The 27199-nt window shown below is 42.4% G+C and overlaps 1 protein-coding gene across 1 annotated transcript in view; it reads left to right on the forward strand.

Moving 5' to 3' along the window:
• Positions 1-24452, forward strand: part of si (sucrase-isomaltase) — a 72299-nt gene extending 47847 nt beyond the window's left edge. Inside the window, exons 32-47 of the mRNA XM_030443023.1 lie at positions 143-259; positions 361-423; positions 808-924; positions 1020-1110; positions 1222-1360; positions 2174-2307; positions 2479-2513; positions 3113-3229; positions 11059-11207; positions 11917-12001; positions 12133-12189; positions 12887-13011; positions 13425-13513; positions 16106-16155; positions 19073-19243; positions 24054-24452. Coding sequence (XP_030298883.1) covers positions 143-259; positions 361-423; positions 808-924; positions 1020-1110; positions 1222-1360; positions 2174-2307; positions 2479-2513; positions 3113-3229; positions 11059-11207; positions 11917-12001; positions 12133-12189; positions 12887-13011; positions 13425-13513; positions 16106-16155; positions 19073-19243; positions 24054-24131 — 1617 coding nt within the window. The 3' untranslated portion in view covers positions 24132-24452. The remainder of the gene's footprint in view (positions 1-142; positions 260-360; positions 424-807; positions 925-1019; positions 1111-1221; positions 1361-2173; positions 2308-2478; positions 2514-3112; positions 3230-11058; positions 11208-11916; positions 12002-12132; positions 12190-12886; positions 13012-13424; positions 13514-16105; positions 16156-19072; positions 19244-24053) is intronic.
• The last annotated feature ends 2747 nt before the right edge of the window (positions 24453-27199 follow it).

Raw genomic sequence — 27199 nt, forward strand, 5'->3', positions numbered from 1 at the left:
TGAATGGAGACTCGTACACCAGAAACCATAAGGCAGGTGTGAATATTAAAGATGTCTTAGGCTCAGCTCTCTGAAGGCGGAATGTTAAGTTCCCGGATCGTGCGCCGCTCTCAACTAAAAGCCGTGTGTTTTATAATCCCAGGATCCAGCCATCTCAGGCAATGAGACACAACCTTACCCTGCCTTTGAAAGAGGTGTAGCAGCGGACGTCTTCATCAAATGGCCCAAAGAGCTCAGTGATGAAATTGTGTGGGGGAAGGTAAGAGGAAAATATTGACACAGAGAGATCGACACCAAGAGGCATAACACTGTGTTTTGCATAATGTGCGCTGAGATAATTATCCATCACCTATTGTGCAGGTCTGGCCTGATTTCCCTAATGTCACAGTGGATGAATCTCTGGACTGGGATACCCAAGTAGAGGTACAACATTTTCTATATACACCACTCTGACTCAAAACACGCCCTAGCTTCCTACAAAATGGGAAGTTAGCCAAACTCTGCTTTAGATTTACGGGGCTCTATGTAACGAAATTTACATGTAATAATCACTTTTCTATTGGCCATATGTGATTGGATTATAATGACATTTTTTTTGTTTAATGCTGCTAGACTGTGGATTTCTTTGTGAAGGAATCAGGTCTTCTAACATAATCGACAGGTTTCTAGTAAAACACAGAAGTTCCACAGAGCCCATTTTTCAGGAATTGCTGTCAGGGTCATCTTTTGGACTTGGTTGCTTTTTTGTTTGTTTGTTTGTTTGTTTGTTTGTTTTTTTCAATGATCATTTTCCCGATCAATTTCCAGTTGTACAGGGCATTCGCTGCATTCCCCGACTTCTTCCGCGATACAACAGCAGCGTGGTGGAGGCAAGAAATTAAGGATTTCTATGACAAGACCATGAAGTTTGACGGCCTCTGGATTGTGAGTAACCTACAATGAACAAAATGAAACTAAGTGAATTCGTGTTGCGTCACGCAGCCTAATTCTCTTTTCACTTCCTCGTGTCCAATCTGTAGGACATGAACGAGCCCGCCAGTTTTGTCCACGGCACAGTTGGAGGGAAGTGTCTTGGTAATCCCCTCCTGGAGAACCCTCCTTACATGCCACGTAAGATGCATTCAATCCTTATTGTGTTCTTCAAACTATGGTGTTATCAGTGGGACTATGCCTTTAAAGCGTTCGTTTGATGGTCTCTGCGTTTGTGCGCCCTTCCGATAGCGCTGGAGTCGAAACACCTTGGCTTAAACCACAAGACTCTGTGCATGAACAGTGAGCAGATACTCCCCAGTGGAAAGAGAGTCAAACACTACGACGTGCACAACCTCTACGGGTGGTCCCACACCAAGCCCACCTACGAGTGAGTGAAAATGCATTATATATGCGTGTTTATGTGGCAAAATCTATTTTTTGTTTGTATGATCTGTATTGTAGGTGGTATTCTTATGTGCTAAACAGCTCAATATATCGCCTGTGATTAAAAATATTTCTGTGAATTACTCCAAAGTGTCCATATGAATCAACACGTGTACAATCGATGCTGCATTTTTGTGATCTTTTAAACACAACAAACGGGACACATCATCTAGGCGGATGTGCATCATCCCAAATAAATGTGTTTGCGTCACCTACGGGATCAGACTGCATTTGGAAGTAGAGACGGATAATTGCAATAATCTCAAATCCTGCTAACCTGAACATTGTCGGACTAGATGAAGGAGAGGAGAAAAGAGAACGGGACGAGTAAGAACTGTCACAGCAAACACATTCAGGAGGAAAATAAAGCCACGGGAGATGCGTAACTGATATCTCCCAGCCATCCCCGGAAATACAGTCTCATTAAACCTTTATGATAATCGTCTAAAATGGTCCTTGCGGTGACATTTTCCTCTCACTCTGGGAGGCCAGATTGCAGAGTTGGCAATGTAGGAGCCGGGGGACTCTCGGCGCCACTGGGCCTTGAGCTCAGGTGCTTAAGTCTAGGAATTGTTTCATTTCAGCACCGTGCTGGATTTAACAATCACAACTAACGGGCTAATTCCCTTTTCAAAATTAATGTTTTCTACTTAAGAAGGAGGAGACACTTTAATGCCGTACTTGTTGTTAGTTAATGCATTAGTTTATGTTACTTTCATGTGCAAGACAAATCCCTGAGTCTCTCCTCTCTGTGCAGCGCCCTGCTGAATGTGACAGGTAAAAGAGGCATCGTGGTGACCAGGTCCACCTACCCCTCCAGCGGAAAATGGGCTGGACATTGGCTCGGAGACAACTTTGCCGCCTGGGACCAACTTGAGAAATCCATTATAGGTACATGAAGACATAAACTGTATAGAGTATATGAGAAATGGCAGCATGCATTCTGACCTATAATCTGACAGTAGTAGGGTGTTGCACAATCATGCACACATGCTTGCAAACATAGAAACGAGACAGAAGTCTTTCATTTGGCTTAACTCCCCATTTTCCTTTGTTCTACAGGCATGATGGAGTTCAGTCTGTTTGGCATCCCTTACGTAAGTATCATCCTCTGATTTCAGTTTTGACAAGACGTAATCTCATTGATGCGACCTTGTCCTCCTCTAAGTAGATTACAGCGGCCTGACTGATGTTATTTTGTTTGCTAGACCTCTTTGATCAGAGGACGTCTCGAGATACAATGTGAGGCATGTCATTACGAGCCCGGCCCCGACCGAGAAGTCCAGCACGTGTTCTGTCATGACCTATGAACATTTGGTATTGATTGAGTAGTCTCTAATGAAACTTTTTTATATTGAGGTCCCGTCTTTGCTAGTTTGTCTCTTTAACCTCCTTTCTGTCACATACTGTCCTTCTGCGGTCTCTCATCTCCTCAGTGTGTCTAATAATAATTATAACCGGACACCTTATCGATCCCTTTATGGTAAATCATTTGCATGCCCCTCGCCCGGCCACAGGGTCAGACGCGCAGCATCCCTCACTGGTACGGTGACTTGCTCAATGACACTTCAGAAACATGATGCCTATTGCAACAGAAGCAGTGTGCACACCTGCACCCAGCGGCCCGTCTTTCTGTCCATTTCTACCTCTCCACACTTTTGAACTGACGCTTTTCTCTGTCTGTCCCCTTTTTCAGACTGGAGCAGACATTTGTGGATTCTTTAATCCATCCGAGTATGAGCTGTGTCTTCGCTGGATGCAGCTGGGTGCCTTCTATCCATACTCACGCAACCACAACGGCAAGGGTAACCCGGTGAGTGGATTCAAAACAAGAGAGCAACGCTCACACGGAGATGCACTCTGCTCCAAACCCACTTGAATTCAGCTTTTACTTACTCTTGCTCAAATTTGCGGTTCTTTATTTCATGCTGATGGCCAACCAGACGCCATAACTTCACCTATGAGGTGTGTGTGCATTCAAGCTAACCTGACTCCCAGCGATCATCAGAATCCTGTTGAATTTTTACAGGCATAAATGATGGTGAGGGGTTTAGTGCTGTGAATTGAGGTGATATGTCCAGGGAAATGTAGCCCCATTGCTACACCGCTCTAGTATAGTGAAGAATATTTAAATAATAATAATAAATAAATAAATAAATACAAATATAAAATAAAATAAGAATAAAATAGAATAAAAATCCTAGCAATCCAATGAAAGAACTGTATATTATGTGGAAAGTAGTGGTTAGCATCTCTAGAATGTATTCAACTCTAAAGTGTTGATACTAATCAAGCAAAACTGGACAATCGTGCTTCAAACAAGCAGGCACTCCAAATATAACAAAATAGGCAGGACATTAAAAAAAAGCCTTAACTGTAGTGCAGATATGTGACTCAAGTCATTTAATCCAAGTGTCAGTCTTAAAAGGGAAAATACGAGGTATTACGTAGTACCTGTCTAATAATTATACTTCTGTCTAACGGACAATGAATTTGGATTTGTATGATAATTATTGATAATCAGTCAAATCAGAGTTATCAATGCATTGCATTCTGAATGTGAACGATCTGCTTTAGATCTCCACAAAAGGAGCCGCATCCTTTCAAGCGGTCAAAGATCCGAGCTCAGTGGCCTCAAATGACACCAGGCCGGCACTCAACTGTTGCTCGGGAGATGACGAGCTCGCATGTTCCCGTGCTTGGCGGCTCAAGTTGTGTGAATATGACTGTACAAAAGACATTTACCAGCACTCCTGTTGTCGGTGGGAAAAAAAACAAACTGCTGCTTTTCTCTGCCCGTCCCTCTCTTAATCTGCGGCTGACATACACAAACACACAAAAAGATAGACCTGTTTGGTGGTGTAGTGTTGGTGGCATTCATTCTAGCGGTGACCTTTAAGAGCGTTGGAACACATCTGAGAAATCCAATAACGCCCGTCCGGAGATCGATCCCACCGGGCGAACTTTCTCTGCACTGGAGTCTGCAATACTAGACAGGACACAGGTGTGTGTATGTGTGTGTGTGTGTGTGTGTGTGTGTGTGCGTGTGTGTGTGTGTGTGTCAGTGCTTTTTAACGGTATGGAGTGTGGATATAATTGAATTCTCAAGGTGATCCGGGCGCCACTGCACACCACCTAACCTCCACTCCACACACACACACACACCCCCTTTGATTCCAATCATTTAATAATGGCTTGCAAATGGGTGTTTAAACATGGAGAAAATTGACAGGAAAAACATGCGCGCTCGCACACACACGCACGCACACACACACGGCGGGAGAGTGGGGGCGGTGCAAAAATGACAGTTTGAGAGGGAGAGATAAAGTTGGAGGGAAAGGAATAAAGTAAGAGGGGACGGAGAGAGAAGAGGTGAGGGAGCAGCGAAGGCATTCGTACCAAGTAGGAGGAGAAGGAAAAGGTGGATACTGACGAGCAAATACAGATAAAGGAGGGGGGGAGGGGGGGAGGGGGAGGTTCATTGGCTGTGAGGCAGAAAGAGGGAGGAAAAAATGATGAGGGATAATATTGGCAGAGGATAAAACAAGATGGCAATTTGGAAAGTTAAACGGCGGTGACATGGGGTGGCGATAAGGATGTGAGAGCCGCGACGAGGCTGAATAAACAATTTTTGTGACACCTGCGATCGACTCAGAACTGGGCTGTGTGAACGAGAGGGGAACTTTTCGCGAGAGGAGAGGAGAGAAAGGTACACTCAGCGGAGCTGGGAGATGGAAGTAAAAAGGGAATCAAGGTCGGCTACTGAAAAAATCTGTATTATTTTTCCATCCAGCCGTATAAAACCCCCCAATCGTCAGACAGTTAGCGACTTCACCCCCGTGTCTGCTAACAAGGCGTTTGACAACAAAGTATTAACGCCACAAAAACCAAGCCGGAGGGGTACGCAAGGTCAGGGACAGCAGGGGGAGAGAGGAAGAGAGAGGAGAGGGTTTTGTCTTTTTTGCAGAGTCACTCCCGGAGCTCCGTCACGCCTAGTGTCTCTTTGCCCTCAGACAACTTTCAGTGTTGACCTTGAGATAATTTTACCCGCACCAGCAATATACTGCAGTGTCCACAGTCATATTGGATGCGACCTGAAATTTAAAAAAACCCAGATACACTCTCCACCAGAGCAGCTACTCATATTTCGAATTGTGGATATTGTTATTCACCCAAAGGGGATGTATTGTTTGTCTAAATATATATATATATATATAATTTTTTATTTTTTCTTGGTGTGTGCTCTGCAATGCAAAACAGAAACGCAGAGGTTCATGAGACGAAGGCGAGGGAGCAGATCCCCGACAGATAAATGAAGAGGAAGACCGAGCAGGGGAGAGGAGAGAGAAAAGAGACGAGGAGGGCTGACACAGCCCGATAACCTCATTTTTTTCCTTGAGGCCGCGCACGTGCGCACACATACATATCGGTCCACCTTCGGTGTGTGTGTGTGTGTGTGTCACGAGGCCTTTTGCCACCTATAAATGTGGCCGTAAATTAGGTGAATTCGTGAGATGGATTCTCTTGTCTGCTTCTCATTCGTCAGCCCTCCCTGCTCCCATCTCTTCATCAATCCCTCTTCTGGTTTCCCATGGATGAAAAGTCTACCTGGAGGGCCCAACAGACAGCGGTATAGCTGTCGAGTCATGCAAGATTTGTGTGACTGAAAGTTAAAAAAGTAAAAAAAGGCAGGTTTTTTGGGGGAGCATTTCACAAAAGTGGCTAGACGGCTCAGGGTTGAAATGGAAGGTGAGGAACACAGTGTTAAATTGAGTGTCTGCCCTTTGTTGGACTTTGTCAGCTGTCTAACCGGTCTGTTTGCTTCAAACGTTTAGTTTCCGTGCTAGATATAAAAATCCCCTTAATGCAGACACAAAAACACATCCACACACTTTCCTGATCGTTGCAGTGTCACCATAGCCAAGACGCTAATGCTAGCTTGACAATGTCTTTTGGTTTGTGGCTGTCACTGGTAATTTGTCACATTGGTTTACAGTTATGGTTACATTTGCTAATTATTATTTGGAGGGGCACATTGTTCATTGTTGTTCATAGCATAGACTTATATAGCATAGTTTATTTCTGATGTTCATATTGATGTTTGGACAAATTGTACTTTTCCACTTGGCAATACTGTTCTTATTATTTCCATCTCAATTAAGCCCCTTTAAATTGAATTGAACAAAATGCTAGTGTGCTAAAGTACTAACAATAATTAGCAAGGAAGTTTTAGTTTTGTGTCCAAGCGATGTTGCCGTGTCTCACCATCCAAGATGTCGGACACGCCTGCGCACGCTGTCCTCACGGCGGCTAGTGACAGCAGTCACCTGCTTCCGATCAGCATTAGCAATGTGCAGTGTGTCTCTGCAGAGATAATGTGTTTTTTCTGGCTATTTCAGAATAGCATCGCAATCTCAACACTGCAGTCGTTGTAAATAAAGTCATTATGTTTCCTTAAGGCGTTCTTCTTCATCCAATAATTTGGGATTTTAAGCTTACTATTAGGATTTTTTTTTGTTGTTGTTATTTTTACAAAAACTGATTGCTAGCTCAACAGGATAATACAATGCCACATTCAGTCCGTTTTCCTACTTGTCAGCGGGCATGATGTATCTGCTCGCAACACATGACACTCGTGATTGGAATTTAAATGAGACAAAAAAGAGAAGACTTAAGAACAAATTACATTTGAAAATAATCAAGCCTCAGAAACCTGATACTTTGTGGGGACACATCTGGCTCAGGCTGGACAGTAGAACTGTTTCAGTCAAATAAGCTCATATTCTCATTGAAATTCATTTGATCACACTCTCTTTTCCGTTCTCTTTTCCACACACAGAGACACACTTTCAACTTAGCATGGTAATTACTCCGCAGTGAACACATCTGATTGTAAGACATTAGGGGGCAAAAGGAGGGTTACTAAAAAGGGAGGCAGGTAGAACGCCTGGGTTTCCAGATAATTACAATCTTGTAAATTTCCACAGAAAATTAAATGATAATCTGGTAAACTCCTTAGGTCATACGGTAATGGAAATGTTCTGCATTCAATCATGTGCTGTTAGGCCTGTACTTAGTAACCACTGGGCTACAGTTAACCCTTTAGGCGCCGGGTTTTATTTTAAAAAATACTAGATTTTGACATCTAAATTTCAGAAGGCTCTGGCTTGAATGTAGTTTGAGATAGAGACAAAGTGTAAATGAGACAAATATTGAGAATGACCTAAAGTTTATGAAGGGAGTAATTTTTCCCATCTAATTTGCATATTATGACGTCATATGGTGGCGGCCATATTGGATTATGTAATTTCCATGAAATACCTGGTATTTTGAAAGAGAGTTGAACTTATTTCATCAGATTCATCCCCTCCATCCATTTGTTATGTTGTCCACACATCAAATGAACAGGGAAAAAGTAAATTGTAAGCCAACAGTCGTAAATTAGAACTATTAGTACACCACAAAACTCATGTAAACAGTATGTGTTTTTTTTACCCACCACCCCCCCCCATCGGAGGACACTTTTTTCTTCCCTTTTTCTAGTTTTCTCTTCTCTTCTTCTTTATTATTATTATTATTATTATTATTATTATTATTATTATTATTTTTATTATTATTATTATATGATAATAATAACAGTAGGCGTCTTTTAGCTGCAGAGGCCTTATCTGTGCCCATCTATCCAGATAAAAGTTTGTAATATTTGTATAGTGTGGAGCCTCTCATTGCAAGGCATAGAGACAATAAGAACTATATATATATATATATACATATATACACACATTTACATCATACCATTCATGGAACCGTGAACTTGGAATTAGTTCATGTCAGCCTAAATACTGATGAGCATTGTCTCCATTGTTATAAGATACCAGAAATCATCAGTCAGAAAGAGGGACAAAAAAACTATAGACCTTGAATCATTGCTTAGCTTTCTGTCACCAATTTGCTCATCAAAGGGCTTTATCCATATTCTTCATCTCTCAAGTAAGCCCAGCCACCATTACCATTATCATCATCATCATTTCCAGCCCTGTTCTGCCTTCCCCTGTTGCCCCTACGACACCCATCAGCCTTTCTACGAACACTTTGCCCACGTCTCCCCCTGCTTTCTCCTCTAGTGTTGTGAGAAGATCTGGACTCGTGTGTGTTTTGTGCTTCGTGAACACTGCTGCGGCGCATAGCTGCACCGCTGCCGCGGATGGAGGCTACGTGACCGTCGCGGTGGAAAGAGTGAACACTAACGCTGACACCCAGCGCTATTCTCACCACCCCCGCTACTTCTACCACATCCATTCGCTTCCCTACTGATACTATGAGTTTGTGTATCATTTCCATTCCCACTTATTGGGCAAAGGATCGTGTGTTAGTGATTATGCGTTTTCCTCGCTCTGCGCGGCACCGCCATTGCTATGCAAAGACGCACCGCGACTAGCAAGCTCACTAATCAACCGACCGTCATCTCCCAAAGCTAGATTTTCCACTTCAGAATCAGAATCACCGAATAGGAGCTCAATCACTTCCCTAAGTGTCAACTTTTTGCATGCCATTGTCGTTTATTTCGTCTCAATAACGTCTGAATCCAGCAATACCCCTTCAGCAAAATGGCTTCCTGGCGCACTGTCTCCGCTCTCTCACCCCGCAGTTTGCATGGGACTTCCTCGAACATTTTGCATTGAAGCAAGACGTTTTTATGAGCTAAGGTCTAAGTATAGGATGTCTGCCAACTAGTGGTGGGGAGTATGAACGACATGTAACACTCTATTGGGAGAAAACAGCTGTTTTGTTCAGTACCGCGGTGTGTCGCAAATTTGCGACTCTGGCGCCTAAAGGGTTAATAACTATTATCAAACCTGACCCAGCTAAATTGCAGCTGGGAAAAAAGTATCTGGCATTTTATTGGTCTCTGAGATGACTTGTACGATAATATCTTGTGATTTTTTTTGTATTATTCTTCAATTAAAAAGACAGCGGACACATGCACACATATTCACACCTGCCCGCGTAAAGCACTGAAAGTAGTCTGATGAACACATGCACACACACACACACACATAGTCACATTAAAACACAGTACACGCTGAGACACACAAACAGACATGGTGTCATAGGGAGGAGCAAATGGCGCTGACACGCTCTAGATGAAAAATCATCATGAACCTCAATCTGTGTGCGTGTGAGCGTTTACTTGACCAGACTGATTATTGTCCTCAATACAGTTCCAAAAAATGAGCTAATACATTTAGATTGGCCCATATCAACAGAATGACAGTACACCGCGTCCTCGTTTTCCGTCCTTGTCTCTTAAGGGGACACTTGTTGCCAATTAAAATGAGGCAAATGTCAGTACAGAGTGGGACAGAGTAGCCGGGGCATCATTTTTCTGTATAAACGCACGCAGGCCATTTGAGTTTTTTCCGCTGTGCTCAAAACTGGAGCGTGTTTCCGCCAGTCCCTCTTCACGCACGGAAACACTTAAAGTTGCAAAGACAGCGCTGCAAACACAATGACAATACGAGAAAAGTCATGTCAGTGGATGTCGTACGGGTTTTCTTTAGTTTTTTTAGCCTTTTGCATTCTAGATCCCCGGTTATTTTAACTTTGGATCAACTGATAAACTTAACACCTCTCTCAGCTAGTCCAGTCAAAGCTTAGAAACCATAACCAGTGCTCAGTTTGATTGGGGGGTGCCATCCAGCTTGTTAGCAACATCACCAAGAATGCATCCCTCTTGTTAACCTGCCGCCCCCCTCTCCGTCCCCCAGTAGCAGAGAGAGTGCAGGGGGAGAGGGGTTGCTTAGTTAGATCCGCCTGACGCATTGATCCTTTATCTGACTCAGGTTTGCTGATTAGAATCTATGGCCCCGGCCGTGGCTCTAAAATATCGGCAGCCTAAACTGTGCTGTGTATTGAGAAATCCGTGGCAACGACCATGGAGTAATTCTACCTTCACGATCTATCTGACAGGAAACAGTGTGTGGCCATGATCGCATATACGGAAATGATATTTCCGTGATCATTCAGCAGCATCTGTGCTGCTAGATATAGGAGGGATTAGTTTAAAAAAACACCTAATTACAGTTACTAGACAGGGCAGGTTGATTGGGTTTCTTTGCATCCATAAGCAGTGTATATGTAGCTGTAACAGAGAGCCTAATGGCAAACCTGTAAGGAATCATAGAACAGTGTATTTATCACTCTACCCTTAGGTGTCCTGTAACTGACTACATTAGTTAGTGAGATTAAAGTTCACATTTTAATACCTTTACACTCATTCTTTTTAACACAATATCATATATGCAGTCATCAGGCGATTATTAAAAACCCTGGTCGGAGCTTCAAACATGAAACAGTCAGCAGAGAACACCATTTCCACCAGCTAGCTGGGGCTAACATTAGCTTAGTTAGCTAGCTAGGTAATGAAATCTCTCAGCGACAAATGGAATTTGTTGATGGTTGTTGTCAGCTTGCAAACTGCATATGACAGCCATAGTGACGTGACAACGGAGGTAAAAATGTGAGCGATAACTTTCCCAACAGCAAAAAGGCCAAAATCCTCTTTTCCCCCTTTTTTTTCTTTCTTAAGGACATGATTCTCTTCGGTTAACCTGTCTGTATTTGACATTCTTTTTCCATCAGAGACAAGATCCTGTTTCTTGGGATGAACGCTTTGCCAACGTTTCCCGGGACGTCCTGAACATCCGATACACCCTCCTGCCCTACCTGTACACACTGATGTATGAGGCTCACGTCAAAGGAAGCACAGTAGTGAGACCGCTCCTGCATGAGTAAGCACGCACAACGCACATCGTGGCTCAAACATTACATGTGATGACTCAATCAAATCATTTCATTTTCGTGTGCCTGGATGGATGGTGTCGCCTGCTTTTATACTACACTGCCTCTCATTGGCATTCAGGGTATCACGAGTGATGGTTTTTGGACTAAAAACTATTTAGGTAGAGCGTTCATTCCAAAACGTTTTCAGCACCACTCTGTTTTAATGCCCAACTCATTTTCATCTCGCATTGGAAATGTTGCCACAAAGCCTCTCTCATTAGCTGTTGCTCATTTGAATAACTTGACAGGGTGAGAACGATTAGAAGTGTCTTCCCTGCCACGGGAGCGGCATTAAGCAGCCCTCGAGCAAGGCACGAGGCCCTCCGCTTTAATCCCGGCAAGACTGTTTAGAGGCCAACCGTAGCTGACTGTGGCTTCACTTGGCAGCTCCCAGATGTGAACGTGTTGAACTGTACAAAGAAGAAAAAAAAAAGAGAGAGACATATTGGTTCATTTTAAGAGACTCTTCTAAAGTCACAGATGGTTTTTAAGGAGCTGGCATGGTGAGTCTGGCAGGGTTATTTGGCTTGCATCTTTAAACCACTGAATTCTGAATGGGAGCTCGAACAGTTGTCTGGGCTGAGCACGCAGGAGAGATTTTTTTATTTTATTTTCTTGCAGTCGCACTTAATTTCATCTGTGCTTGGTGTGTCCCAGGTTTGTGGATGATAAAAATACCTATGGAGTCCACAAGCAGTTCCTCTGGGGACCTGCCTTCCTCATCACCCCTGCCCTTGCCAAGGTATGGACCCACACACACACACACACACACACACACTTTTATATATATACATATATATCACATTGTGTATTCCTATCTCTTTTCCCTGTCTGCATGATTTGATGGGTATTATTCTTTTGATTAACTGACAGGGAGTCACAACTGTGGATGGCTATGTTCCTGATGCACTCTGGTACGACTACTACACGGTGAGTCCAAGTTAGTTACAATGAGGCAATACAGTGGATACTGCTGATAAATAATGACAGTATTATTGTGAAAACTCATCTGACTATACTTTACATTTACTCATATGAAAGTATGTACATGCCTCTTATCTTGTGCCAACGACGTTTTATTAAAATGTGTAAAAAAAATTGAAAAAAAACACAATTAGGACCAAAAACCCAAATGACACGACATTCTTTGACAACATCATTAAAGATGTTGCAGCTCAACAACGGCAGAAGGCGCCTTGATGACAAAAACAAACATCCAATCGCTCTGTCTCTTTCTAGCTAGGGGACTCCCCATCTGTTAGACAGGCATCATAAAGCCAAACAAAAGCACGAGAAACAGCAGCATCAATCTGGGCCCGGAGTGGAGGAGGGGAGTGGTTACCTCTATTAAACTTGTCCCCTCAGCAAACGGAAAGGGACTGAGGACAAAAGTGGAGAATAGCGGGGGGAAAGAAAGGAAGTTTCTTTTGACGCATAATAAATTGCTGAAATGTTTCAAATCTAACCTTTTGCGGGTTGACTTATATTTTACTGCACGCTTTGTGATTTACCAACGCACAAATGTCAATTTCCCACCAAGGAATCGTTGAATGAAATGAATCAAAGTTTAACTACGTCTATGATTTCTTGTACTTTAATAGTATGTAATTATTGCCGCTTCCATCAGGCCAAAGACATAGGAGTGCGCCGCCAAATGCTGACAATGAACACCCCCTTGGAGCATATCAATCTCCATATCAGAGGAGGATATATCATACCGTGGCAGAAGGCAGAGCCCAATACATTCTTCAGGTGAGTGCGCGACACATTATGGCTGACACGTCATGACAGCACACAGACACAGGTCAGCGCCCTGTGTGTTCGGTGCGTGAGTGTCTGTTTGTACCTTAATACCTGTGCAGAGACATGAGGTGTCACAGGAGCTGAGTGTGTATCCTTGCTGGTGTTTTTTACTGTTTCAAAGACTTTTCCATGTATGACCGACACTCAGTAAAAATGAATGTCACCTATGATCACCTATGTGTGTTAAAGAAAGCGGCAGTGGGGCCGAGAGTGAGTTGTGGGGTGGTAAGTGTTCCAGCAGCGGTGAGCTCAGGTGGAGGCCCCCAGCAGGAATGTTAATGTATTTGTCCTTAGCAGCAGGTATAAATAGATGTTGTCCTTTAGCAATATGCTATAACCCCCTCTACCCTCATCTGTTTCAGTCGGAAGAATCCTTTAGGACTGATCGTCGCCCTGAGCGACAGCAACACTGCTCAAGGATCGCTCTTCTGGGACGACGGAGAGGGAATAGGTAAGTGAAAGGGTCACCCTTGAACACACACATACACACAGACACACTCACACACACACACATAGATAAGCATATAATGGAATGTTTTTAAATGTGTATTTACAGATGAATTACTCATGATAGTTGCTACTCTGTTCAAGAGCTGAGGAGGCGCTTTTATTTAAACAGTATAACGTCATATCTTGATGATAATACATTTAAATAGGAGGGTAAATATCATAAGCAGTTGACAAAATGTCATGCACAATGCGCAATTGTGTATCTGTTTGATGAATTGGCATGAAATGTAGCATTCACATTAATTTCCCCCTCACAATTGATTATAATAGCTTTTATCTGTTTGGCTAACACAATGGTTTGTAACAAAATACCTAAAAACACTTATGCCATTCTGATCAGCCTCAACTGTGTTTCGTGTTTATTGCGAGTCAGAATATGCTAGCATAACGGCATTGTCATCGCAAGCATTTAACCAGGTTTAAGTTACCATTCAGTATGTATCCAGAGGATCCGACATTGCCCAGCCTCCTATCTGTTGTCTATGTAGGCAGCCATGCAATGCATTCTGGCAGCACTGCGTTGAATTTCGAGAGCCGTGGCGTCACGTTGCCTCCTCCTTATTTGTACAAAGTGGAGGACTGGGCTACAACATGTAATTCAGGGGCGTCCAGTGCTACTCGCGACCTCTAGAAACTCCTGTCCTGTGGACATATGCTACTAATTTTGTAATTTCACAAACTCACCAGACATTAAGAGTTAATTTATTTTGTGAGGAGCCCATTTTAATAAACTTTAACACTAAACACTTATAAGAAAGAGATAATTACCATTATCTAGTTAACCCTGAACAGCAGCAGAATTACATCACATACACCGAATTACATTCATACCATCAGCTAACCTTTTTTCACTTTTTAAGTTCTTTTAATTAAGACAGAAAAAACAAAAACAAAACTTTTTCAAACACTATCAGTGGTGATTAAACTTACTGAATTGGTGTGCAGACAAAAGGGACGACACACAAGGTTGCATTTATTCACCGATCTGCAGAGTAAAAACACTGAAATGGAGTCACACCTTCACCCCTGTACGCCTTTAATCCACGTACAATATGAGAAGGTGTTTCTGAATATGAATTTCTTCACTGATTTTATCAGGTAGGCACAGACAACATAGTCCCTCTACACTCTCTCACTCACTCTCTCACACACGCACACACACACACACACACACACACAGTGATATACGAACAGAATCAGCCTCTGAAGTGCTTTTGCGAGAAGATGCACTCCTCTGTGAAAGGCGCGTTTGTGCTGGGACAAAGACAAGAGAGGGCGAGATAGAGAGAGAACGAGGGATGACAGAGAAGGGGAGTGACAGAAACTATTACAGTAATTCCCCGTGTCGCTGCCTGGAGATATGCTCTCCATCACTCCTCTTTTATCTGCTCGCTCGCTCCCCTCTCCAGTGCCTCGCCGTCTGTCTCTCAGTGCAGCCTCCCTGCGTCTTTCTTGTTTGCTCTGCCTCTCGCTGCGGCGCCTGCTTACCTGTACTATCTGCTCCACTCCAGTTCTGCATGTTTGAGTTTCACTTCAGAGGGGTTTGCCGCTCGCTCCGCTGTCAGTCAGACGGACTCGTTTGCGCTTTGCTCACTCATCGGCTATTCCCCGCGCTCGTTTGGCCAGGCCTGTGTTCAATAACGTTATCTGCTCACCTAATCAGCCGGTAATAAGTCGAGGCAATGATATGAGATGAATCGGTGTGTGGACGAGTCCATTAATGAGCCTCCGCTGCACCATACTGACAAGTGGTAGAATGGAAATGTAATACTCCAATTTGAATTTGAACATATTTTCAGGTACTTGTATTTGAGTGCGCCGCTTTCACTCACACACCACTCCACCGCATTTCAGAGGAAAATGTTGTACGTTTTACTCCACTGCGTTTAATTTGACAGCTCGAGTCACTAAAAAAATTTGTAAAGGTACAGCTGGGAAAAAAATCAAAAATAACTCCCGCACACTGTCCACTTCACTTGGAAATAAGTGATAGCAGACGACCTAGCGACGTTCTGAGTACCGGAACATTGCGGTTAAAAGTATTTGCAAGTGAAATGGACAGTATGCGGGAGTTTATTTTTTTCCTGATTGTGTTGACCCGTGGTCTTCTCCTACGTACCTGTCAAAACTTCAGGTGTGCAAAACCTGTACCTGTATTTTTACTTGCTCTATTTGTACTTACACTTAAGCAAAATTAAATTAATTCTTCTTCACCACTGATATGAACTCATCTAGTTCACTCAACTAGTGGGTTTATAATTAATAGTGGGGCTGTTCAGTGTTTCATTCTTACATGAATTCGGCCTTCAGCTACATGACTCACTCACTTTATCAGGTGTTTATATGTCCATCCAATCAGTCCGTCAGAAGAATATGAACCCACTCCACTCCTCAACATGAATACTGACTTATTCATACAGTCTCTCATTCCTTCTCCCCTTCCTGCCCTTCTGTCACACACCTATTTTCTCTGTCCTCGCATTGTCTCCATTTCTCGCTCTGTGTGTAATTCGCTCTTATTTTCTCTCCTCAGACACAGTCAAGAGCGCAAAATATCTACTGACCTCCTTCTCGGCACAATCGGTGAGTTCAAGGCCAACTACATGTCACATCTCTTTTTTTTCCCACTCGATCGTCATTTTGTCATTAATGCAGCGAGACTGGAGAATGAGCCCGCGCGTTGACATGCAACGGGGCTGTGGTGGGCGGATGTCAGAGGCCAACTGTTGGAAACCATTAGCGCCGCAGATCATGTCTTAACTCTGGGGTGGTGAATGTAGCTTTTACCCGTTTTAGCTGCAACAAAGTTCTCCCTTTAAAAAACCCCTCTTGTGTCAAACAAGCAAATGCGTGCACACTGTCGAATCGCTTAAAAGAGGCACTTTTGTAGTTATATTAGCATTTTAGGATTTTATTTATTTCCATTTAACTTTAACTGGAATATATAAAAGCTTGCACAGGGGGGATGGTACAGAGACAAACACATGGCAGATGCTTTTTTTATGAGTAGACTGCAATTTCATTGTCCTGTGCTCCTCTTGCTTTTAGCATACTAGTTATCAGTCCTGTGAATGTCATGGTGACGTTATAGTCATTTTATCATTTTAATCATTTCATGGAGGTGGAGCAGGATACTGTAGCATATGTGTTGCAGACTTCATTTGGAGACTTTCATACTAAAATTAGATGCGCCGGGTGTGACGCAAAGAGTTGAGAACCTTTTATTTTTGGGCCGACGGCCGAAATGAAGCCAAATGTCATTCTCGTCAGATGCAAGGCTTTTGTTGAGCACACACCTGTTTAGTATTTTCATGGCTCCAAAAAAAGCACATGCTCGGGCCGAGGTGGTTGGAGTGGAGCAGCTTCGGTGGTGTTTATGCAGATCGCAGTGCGTCTCTGGTACTTGTTTTGGCACGAAATTGCACCCACATTTCTGCCTGCTCAGACAGCCTCTTATCACAAACACAAGCACAAAGAGCAATTTTGTGGCTTGAGTTGGCACCAGCACAAAAGCTGATTCCAAAATGACAAGAAAATAACAAAAAAAAAGCCCACTCATGTCAGCTGAGCTCGCCCCTTTCACCTAGAATAAATTTTAATGTGTTTTGAAGTAGAACTTTGAGCGTGATTGAAGCAGACTCTGTTCTGGCTGGATTAACGGGCGATTACCAAAAATGTAATCCAACATCCAATAATGGAAAATGATTCCCTGAGGCCCTGCGGTAGATTGAAAATCTTTCCAGCATGCAGCGAGAATTTCATGTACGCCGTCTACAATCTCCATGTTTAAAGGTGCAATATGTGAGAATTGGCTACCTGTCAAAATTCATACTCAACAAATAGGGGGCATCATATCACCAGAGTCACAGAAGACTGCTGCTATCTGAAGCCTCTGTAAGCTAATTAGATCTGTTAAGTGTGCAGCTCGCAGTTCAGACCGGGAGCCCGTGTACCAGCAGAGTGTTAGCGTTTACAATGCTAGCACAGGAGCTTTAGATCCGGGTGGGCTTTGGCAAGCTGGTTAGCATGATAATTTCAGAAGCTATTTCTGCAACACAATACATAATGATACATTATACTAAACTCAATTTATAAAGCACTTATAAAAACAGAGTTTAAAAAGTGCTTTGACAAACAGGCAAACGCAGACAAAACATACATGTCATAATGTCTATTTCTCATATATTGCCTCTTTAATAGGTGTGTAGATCCTCTTTAATTCATTATCAAGTCATGACAAGGGTTCAAACAAAATACATAGATACTATGTGCATCAAAAATTCTTCCAGTTAAAACCACAAATGTTGTTCTGGGTGATTGCATTTGACTGTGCAGCATAAAATTAGCGTGCAATTTTAAGCCAAACTGGGTGCCAAAATTGCACTGTGCAACCAAATCACAACAACCTCAGCTGTGTCACCCCGCTGACCTTGGCACATGCACTTGTATGTGTCCAATCACTCCAAAAGAACAGATGTATATAAGGGAGGACAGCGAATAGAAAATTGTGCCTGTTTGCACCCCTGCTGACAGCAAACAAATTTTTGCCTTAAGAGTTGGTGTTGCAAGTCTTAGTTCAGCAAGAAATGAGTGTTTACCAGGCCGCAGCTTGATCACGCTCGGAGTCCGACATGACAGACACTCCCTAATCACTGGGACTAATGGGACTAACCCAGCCCTATTTGCTTCTTAGCCAAGCAAAGGCACACAATCACACGCAGACATTAACGAGCACACGTTCAATCACGAACATACACGCACACACATCCATATATGTGCACATCTACAGTACACACATACCCACATACAGCGACCACGGCCAAACATCTGTGGCTGTCCTCTGCCTACCATCAGGCTCATTCCAAAGCAATTTCACACAGCGATAAAACAGGCACACTGTCTGACAGCCAAAGGGGGAGAAAGAGAGCGCAAGTGTGTGTGTGTGTGTGTGTGTGTGTGTGTGTGTGTGTGTGTGTTTGCACGTGCGTGTGCTGGTGGGTGTATGTGTGAACAGGCAGATGTGAGAAGATGAGGATAAGTTGGGCAATGAGGCCACTGCAGCCTGGCAGATTAGCAGATCGTATGCCATTTTGGATGGCTATCTGAATGTAGATGTGTGTGTGTGTGTGTGTGTGTGTGTGTGTGTGTGTGTGTGTGTGTGTGTGTGTGTTGTGTGTGTGTTCCTGTAGATCCATTTAAGTGATGGACCTTTATGGTGAGACCGTTTCTTCAAAGCAATGACAATTTGGTTTTCTCCAGTTTGTATTTTTTCTACAGGGCCTATAAGCAAAGCATAGAGTAAAATTAAAGTATGTCAGATATAGAACTAATGATTCAGTGACTCAAATGCTAAATCCCCTTCAGTACAGAGATAAAGCACGGAATAGAAGGGATATTACTTCATATGAATCAAGTAAATGATATTTTCTGTATTGTATTTCTAATAACCCTCTTTTTCTCTTTGTTTCACCCTCTCGTTTCTCAACACTTTCACTTCCAGAACAAACTGACCAGTCAGGTCACCCACAATGGCCTGCATGCTGATGACCGGTTGAACCTGGGTGTGGTGAAGGTTTGGGGCGCAGGCAGTGTTCAGATCACCCATGCGACCCTAACACCGGAAGGTGGAACTGCACATGAACTGACCCCGATGCACAACCTTGACACTCAGGTCAGTTTTTGGATATTCATTAGTCAGGATGTGTTTATGAATATGTACGTATGTCTTAAATTACAAGTTACAATTAATATATTACAGGTTGGATTAATTCTAACTAAACACTTACTGGGAGGATGGAACTATTTTCCACCTCAACCAGTCCTTAATGTGCGTCTACTCTATGTGCGCACACTGCCAAAAGATCCCTACAGATACAGACCGGTTTTTGGAGAATAAGATCCATTTTTTTTTTACTCGAAACAGCGGCTATTTTATTTTTGCTAAAGCCACCAAACGCCATTTACAGAATTAGTCATTTAATCGACGTAAAATATAATTAGATTAACTTGACAGAGGCAAAATACAAATCTTTTCCACTCTTTCCACTGTTTCAATGATCACCGACATATGTGCATTTTCTGCGATATTTTGGCTCTACACACTGTTTTACCAAACTTTGAAATGTTTTCCTGATATTTTTCCCAATAATCATTAGACACAAAAACATGAGAAAACAGGATCCAGGGTTTAAAACAAAATCATGCCTTAAAATGGCTTTTAAGATGGTGTTTTCAATGCTTTCTGTCATTGTGGATATGACAAACACAGTTAAGCAGACTGCTGTCCAGTATCATCAAGTACATGAAATGGTCGAGCCAGTAGCAGAGTAAATGTTAGCAAAGTACACTTATGCAAAAACCACAGATAAGTTAAAACTTAAACTTTAATTTCTACTTCTCCCTTTGTCATAACTCTGTGCTTATGCTCTGGTTAGGTTTAGCACAAAAACTACTTGGTCAGGGTTAGGGGAACCATTACATATTGCCTTAAAATACCTGTTTTAAACAGCTGGTCATAGGCCAATATTCCCATCAAAAAAGTCTGGGTTTTGTGACCATAAACACAGCTGGAAATTGTCCAGAGTTCTTATTGAAAAGATTTATTGGTTTCACTCTTACACATGTCAAAATGCAGGCTTGAACAGTGGTCACTGGTTTGGAGGTCTTCTTGCCTGTAACCCTACCACCTCCTGATATGACCATCATGTAATAAATAAGTAATGTGAACTTGATATGACACGCTTTGTACGACTGACAATTTGGTACACAGTCTATGAAGCGTGTAGATGCATCTGTGGCTGCAGAAACGTCAACTGCCAACATTTAATCCTGGTGACTGGGCCGAGCGGTCCCCAACCACAAAAGCTCTTAACATTAATGAAATGTCACTTTCTGACGAAAGAGCATTCGTTGAGTGAGCGTAGTTGCAGACAGAAGCCGCTAAAGTGTGGCGTGGACTATTCATTTATTGGTTTATATGCTTTGTTTCATTTACCATAAAACAAACCACATCATGGAGAGAGACCTTTTGAGAAATATGAAAAATGTTTCCAGTTTGCAGTTCACGGTGGACTGCTTCTCAGCATTTGCTTAAAATCAACCGTAGACATTGTCATTCAATACCAAAGTTGTTTTTTTTTCTTCTGCTCAGTCTTGTTCAGTGATCATTGAGAACATAAATACCAGACGGAGGCATCTGCTAGTGGGAATGGGAAACTCGGACGGTAATGGAGCAGTATTAGCTGATGTGTATACAAGCGTACACATTCTGCTGCATCCCACAAATGCACTCAGCTAAATTTCTGCTCTAATAACCTCAAAAGAAAACATATTAATCACTGTCTAACACGTGTACAATCAGTGTCATTGCTTTTAATAGTTCGCTTTGCGCGTCGCTCAGTGAGCTTCTCTCATCATCGCGTTCACACAATTCATAAACACAGCCCAGCTTTCAACGTGACTGAGAATTTCCCTGCCAGTCAAAAAACTGTCACTACGCCAACAACGAAAAAAAAACACAGGTTCACAGCCCAACCCCTGCTGTGCCACACTTTGTCATCTAATAGCTGTAATCAACTCTGCATTCCCCTCTGACAATGTTGTTTTGTAATGAACACAGAGCTGAAGACTTGACTCGGGACGGCGATTTTAAAGCTGCTCATGTAAAACGATTGCTACATCTTCCTCTCGCTCTTTCCATCATCTGCTCCAGTGGCTGAGCGGAAAGGAAATGTGATGGAGCATCGGGAGGAAATGCGAACACAAAGCCAAAACACAAGGCCCGTTACAACGCTTGATACACGATGATTCATTCCCACTGGCCACTTTGGAAATCAACATGGCCAGAATAAAATGTTGGCATTGCAAATTTGTGCAAAACACAGATATGTAAGCGGGAGACCACCTTGAGACCACTGTCTCTAAGTAATTTTAGCAAAGACTTTTATTAAGACATTTTAGCAACAACTCTGAAACTCAGAGCTCACATGTGTCCTTAACTACTCTGTAAGGATACTCCCACACAGAGGTTAAAAGCCTGTAACTCCCCTCCCGTTAATTAGAACTTAAGAAGCCTCTTGGATGAGAGCTGAAACGTCCAGTTGCCTACGATACAGCACTCTGAATTAACATAATCAGGAGGACTGAGAATCGTCATCATCTATTAGAAAGGGCATTTTGCTGCTGTCTTTGTGGAAACAATGACAACCATTTGTATAGAGACGTTGGGACATTTTCTAGCCGTGTATGAGATAGCTGGTCAGCGCAAGACAATTGTTCAAAGGCCACTAAGAAACCACCATTTTGTTCCTAAACCCAGCCAGAACTATATTGAAACGATGCCAAAAATCTATTCTGTCCATCGGGTTAAAACTCCTGTAGTGTGCCTGTAAGTTCAGCTAAAGACATAATCAATTCCGTTTTTTTTTTTTTTTTACACGGCACCAAAACAAGGCACAAGCAGAGACATCATAAGAAACCTGACGTGTAAAAATGCAAAGGGGAGTTAGGAAGAAGTGTTCAGATCATACAAGGAGAAGCTGTAAAGGAGAAGAATGTGGATCATGTGGATGAAGAGAGCAGGGAGGCTGTAGTTGTTTGAGGTGGATGATGGGTGATATGGAGGTTCAACCCTACAATAGCGCGAAGCGAAGGCGAGGCCAAGTTTAAGAAGATAGCACGTGTTTGTTGCTCACCTCTCCTCATTTGGCCCGTGATAAAATATTCCCGTCGAGGTTGTGTACTGTACTCAGTGCACTTATCGGGGGCACTAAAATGATAGCTACAGCGGCTCCATAAATAATCGTGGGGTGAAAAAAGCGCCGGAAGCCTTTGATTTATGCTGTTCTTGGAGGAGACGGACAGCGAGAAGGCGGGAGGAGACGGCGAGAATTGCAGACGAAGAAAGTCAGAATGACAGAGGGATTTTGAGAGTGGCTGTGTGTGTGTGTGCGTGCGTGCTTGTGTCGGCGATGCGAGGATGGGTAGAGAATAATGAAAAGACAGAGAGGAACAGTCCATCTTTTTGGAAAGGAGGGATAGAAGGGACAGAGCGCGGTGGAGAGGGGCGGAGAGCGTATGCATCACGGCAAACAGATGGAGAGAGGAATGGAGAGGTGAGGGAGATAAAGCGGGGAGAATGAGAGATGGGAAGGGGGAAGGAAGGAGAGAGAGCGAGAGAGGAATGGAGCGGGGATGACACAGTGTGCGCATGGTAATAAGTGGTTTCTCAGCACGAGACAATCCATTCATCTCCTTAAGTATTGTCTGATAGGGTAACAACTTGAGAGAAGCAGTAAGCAGCTGGCACTGTGTCATTTAAATACAGTGAGGTGAGAGAGCTGTTTCTGCCTTTTTATTCTGAAAAACCTACACAGGCCGCTTTATACTGTCACATACAATATCTCATCACATGTATAAGCCCGGGCTTGTTTAACTTTACTGGGGGACCCATGCCGTTTATATGACAGGAATGAAATGTGATTAGTTTCCTTTAAATCGGCTACGAGGCGCAGAGCACAGCCGGAGGAATGTACCGTACGCGTTCATACATTTTCTCACATGTGGTAGACTTATTTTCTGCAGGACAAGAAGTGACAGAAAGCTCGGTTTATGCAGAATGCAGTGGCCGAGAGGTACAAGTCAGTGGGAATTGAATTACAATTCACCCGTCGACGTTTTCGAAGAGAAGAGATCGGACTCAGAAGCCGTGTCTTTCCAGTACCATTATCTGTGTGATCTGTCTCCACACGAACATTACGGAACAAAACGTACATTGATCTGCAGTGCATTGCAAGTGTGCTTGTAACTTAACAAATCTATTCTCTAGCTCGGACAGAAAAGTCAACCATTAAAGTGAGCAGGCTATAATTTTGGAAAGGCTGCAAACTCCTTACTCACGCCGACCTTCAGACCTACGGGCACCATTTCCCCTTACTTGCCAGTCTCAGGATATGTTGCCAGTATAGACATCATACCGTAAACTCAGTTTTTTGCAGGTTTTTATGCATTTTATACCTACATTATCTGCACATAACCTTTACAACAGCATCAAATGAGACCAGGTAATAGAAGTATCGGGGGTGTGACAGGGAAAGGCAAGAAACCAGAACTTATAATATATACAGTGTAAACTATTTATAAAAGCACACTAAACATATAAAAGCAAATGAGCAATTAGAGAGAGAGACAGAATGAACAGAGGAACCTGCCAGCTAATCAACTGACAATAACCACAACTATACAAACCTCTATTAAAAGAAAAGAAAGAGTACAAAAAAAAGATGCGAGTTATTTATGATTACAATTTCAAAGAAAATATAACAAGCTCTTGATGATGTGTCGGTTGTAAATTCATATTTGTAGACTAAAGATATTAAAGAAAAAGAATACAGGCGACGTCTGGTTTCACAACAATGATGGTGGACATTTAAATGAACCTCATCTTTCTTTCTTTCTTTCTTTCTTTCTTTCTGCGTTTACAGGAGGTGATTATCAACGCTACTGCACTGTCTGTCCGTGTGGATCAGCCTTTCACCTTAACATGGAGGACCGCCGCTTGATCAACACCGAGTGCAGCTTTTGTGTTTCCTTGTGGTTGAATAATTCAAACACCTGTACATAATAATGTCATAAATTATGAGGGAAAATATTTACAATGTTTTTTGAGCATGCAATCACCTTATTGTTCTCCTTGACTTACTGATGATCTTACCTGTATATGTTGTATTTTTGTTGCTATCACCAGCTCATTAAAACTGGGTTTTAACTGCTGTACTGTTAAATCTTAACTAATGCTGCATCACAGTGTGTGTCGGCAGGAATGATTTTGTAATGATTAACGTGACTTGATGTTTTTTGCAATAAATGACTTTCGAAGCTTTTTTGTGTTTCAATAACCTGGAGCTCTTTTATGTAAAAGTATGCATGTGCACGTACAGTGCGTGCAGGTGAGTGATGTGAAACACAGTCCTGCCAGTGTTTTTTACATGATTCTGAAGAATAAGAAAGACCATACATGTTTTATGTGTGTGCATGTTGCATAAGGAAGGAATGTATTCAACATGTTTTGTTTGACCTCAAAGGTCCAAATTGTGAAAAAGTGGATTTTTTTGTCTCATTCTTAATTGATGGTCAGGTCGAACGTGATCCCTAAACTTCAGTGTTTGACAAGTTAGAAAAGAGAGTCAAAAATCAACTTTCTTACAAAGTTCTCACAAATGTGGACCTGGATTCACACATTGAGTTTAAGTGAGTAATAGTGAATTTAAACTAGTCTTGTTTGAAACTTTAAGTACACTTTCAAGTGGCAATATTGTGATACTCATGATAGCCAAGATACAGTATGTTAATAAATGATTGAGTGTAATTTTGAATTCTTCCTGTACACTTTCTTTCAAAGTTAATACAGACAGTCTCCACCTCCCTACAGGTGTATATTAGGGTCATTTATTTGCCCAAAAAATGACAAAATATACAGAAAACAAAGTTACAGACATTTGGCCACAATAATCGTGTAGTTAAACCTGATATTGTGATAGCCATTCTTTCAGATATTACTGTATTAACTGTTTTCATGTTACGTTTGACGGATAAATTCATTAACTGAATGTTAGTTTCAGCCATCACAGTTAACGTTAATGTTGTTATCATGCCTTACCATTCACAGTCAACTGCTTTTTGTGAGGACTGACTTAACATGCCATGTTATTCTGTTGCACCAAACAAAACATTGAAATGTATGAAGAATCACAACCAGCATTCTGCAGTTAACACATTTTAATATATTCTAGTCTTGTTCACGATGAACAGGATTTGGCGCTCAGACATTGGCACATTATCCATTTAATATCGGAGGAAAGTAATAACCTCATCTGTGTCCACAACATATCACCTGCAGAGTAGACGATTTTTACGAAATTGCTCTGGCCTTGATTTCACCACACAGATGCATCAGCCGGCGAAAGACTGCTGTGCAAAATGAGTGAACAGGTGTTTACCATGAAATTACAAACAACAAGAACTAATGGCCGGCGGAGGAAACATGTGCGACATCTCGAGAAGGCGGCTTTTCATAATTGGAAATGCTTTGACTCAAGAGATGCGCGGCGCTGTGATTAATTCCCAGCAGACGGCGGTCAACAACTGAGGGACAATGAAGTGGTATTAATAAGTGCAGCTTAAATTTTTAAGCGCATTTAGTGCCATCACCGTGTTTCCGCGTGAGTGGGCACCTGTGCTGCACACATGCACTGATCTGTACGTGTATGGGTGGGTGTGCCAGTAGCTAGACTCTAATTATCGCCCTCACCTGCGGCGAGCTGTCTACCTGTGCTTTGCCACGTCCCATTACTTCCCGTATAATGATACACTCATCCATTATTTAACCTGCAGTAAACGTAATGATATCAATTTAGCCGTGGGCACTTCAAATTGATTCCCTCTGTAATCGCCACTCCATGGGCAGCAATGTACAGGGGGGGTGCTGAGTGGTGGAAGCGGGAGTGTGTTTCTGTGATTGTTTCCAAAAGTTTATATTTGTGATGATTAATTCCAGCTCCTGTCTTCAGGTAATGTATGGTTTTGAAAAGGAAAGGTTCTCTGTTTTGACTTTGAAAACAAAGCCAGCCACCCACAAGTGCCAAGGGGATTAATTCAGCGAGTGATCTGACCAGGCACTCTTCCTGGATCCGTGCTGTAGTCACAACACTGGCTTTGACAGGAATTGAAGGGGAAGAGAAAACACTGAAACGATCAGGTTTTTCACCTGCCCCTTCCAAATTCATACTCATGGTGTCTGGTTTTATGAATTACGATTAAAGCAATATCGCATCTATTATCTCACTGAAGAGAGAAGCTTGCTTATGAATGCCCTATGACACGATCATCATCAGACATTGTTGTCGTGAATAAGTGTTTTTACACGCTTTCTTTTCTGTCAAAAAAATGTCGACTAACTACCTCGAGAGACAACACCATGGGGCAACGAAGTCTGGCTTTCTTCTTAGACATCAAGAGGATCTTACATCTATTTATGCTCGGGTGTGTTTTTGCTCAAACTTTTATTAAAAAGAGAAATGTTTCTTTCTGCATGAGTTAGTGAATTGTTTTGGTGCAATACTCATTTCATGCTGAATATATGTCTAAACAGTGCAGTCTGTGCCCTGTCACAAAAAAATGACCCTGCCTCAGTTGTGTGTGTGTAAAAATTTTGTTAAAAATAACAAGGAGAAGGAAAAACTGGCATACCTATATATAAAAAAAAAGACAGAAAACATCTGTATGTGCTATATGTTATGGATATACAGGGACGTTAAGGGCAGTATGGCTCACATTAAAGGAGATCTATCATATATATATATTTTCCTTTCCTTCAGTGTGTTATATAGATTCTTCTGTATGTGAAAGAGTTTGAAAGGTAAAAAGTTCAAACTCGGCAACAACAGAAGCTCCTCTCCCCCGCAGAAAACACTGCTCCTGAAAAGTTTAGTCATTAGTCCCACCTTGAATTCAGTGACCTGTGTGACATCACACTGTGTCACCATGCCACACATTTGTCTTTTTCGTATATACTGATTTAGCACAGCTGCACTGTTACTGCCAGTGATGCTGGGTCAGGTGTGTGCAAGCT

The sequence above is a fragment of the Sparus aurata genome, chromosome 2 (assembly GCF_900880675.1).
Source record: "Sparus aurata chromosome 2, fSpaAur1.1, whole genome shotgun sequence".
Lineage (NCBI taxonomy): Eukaryota > Metazoa > Chordata > Actinopteri > Spariformes > Sparidae > Sparus > Sparus aurata.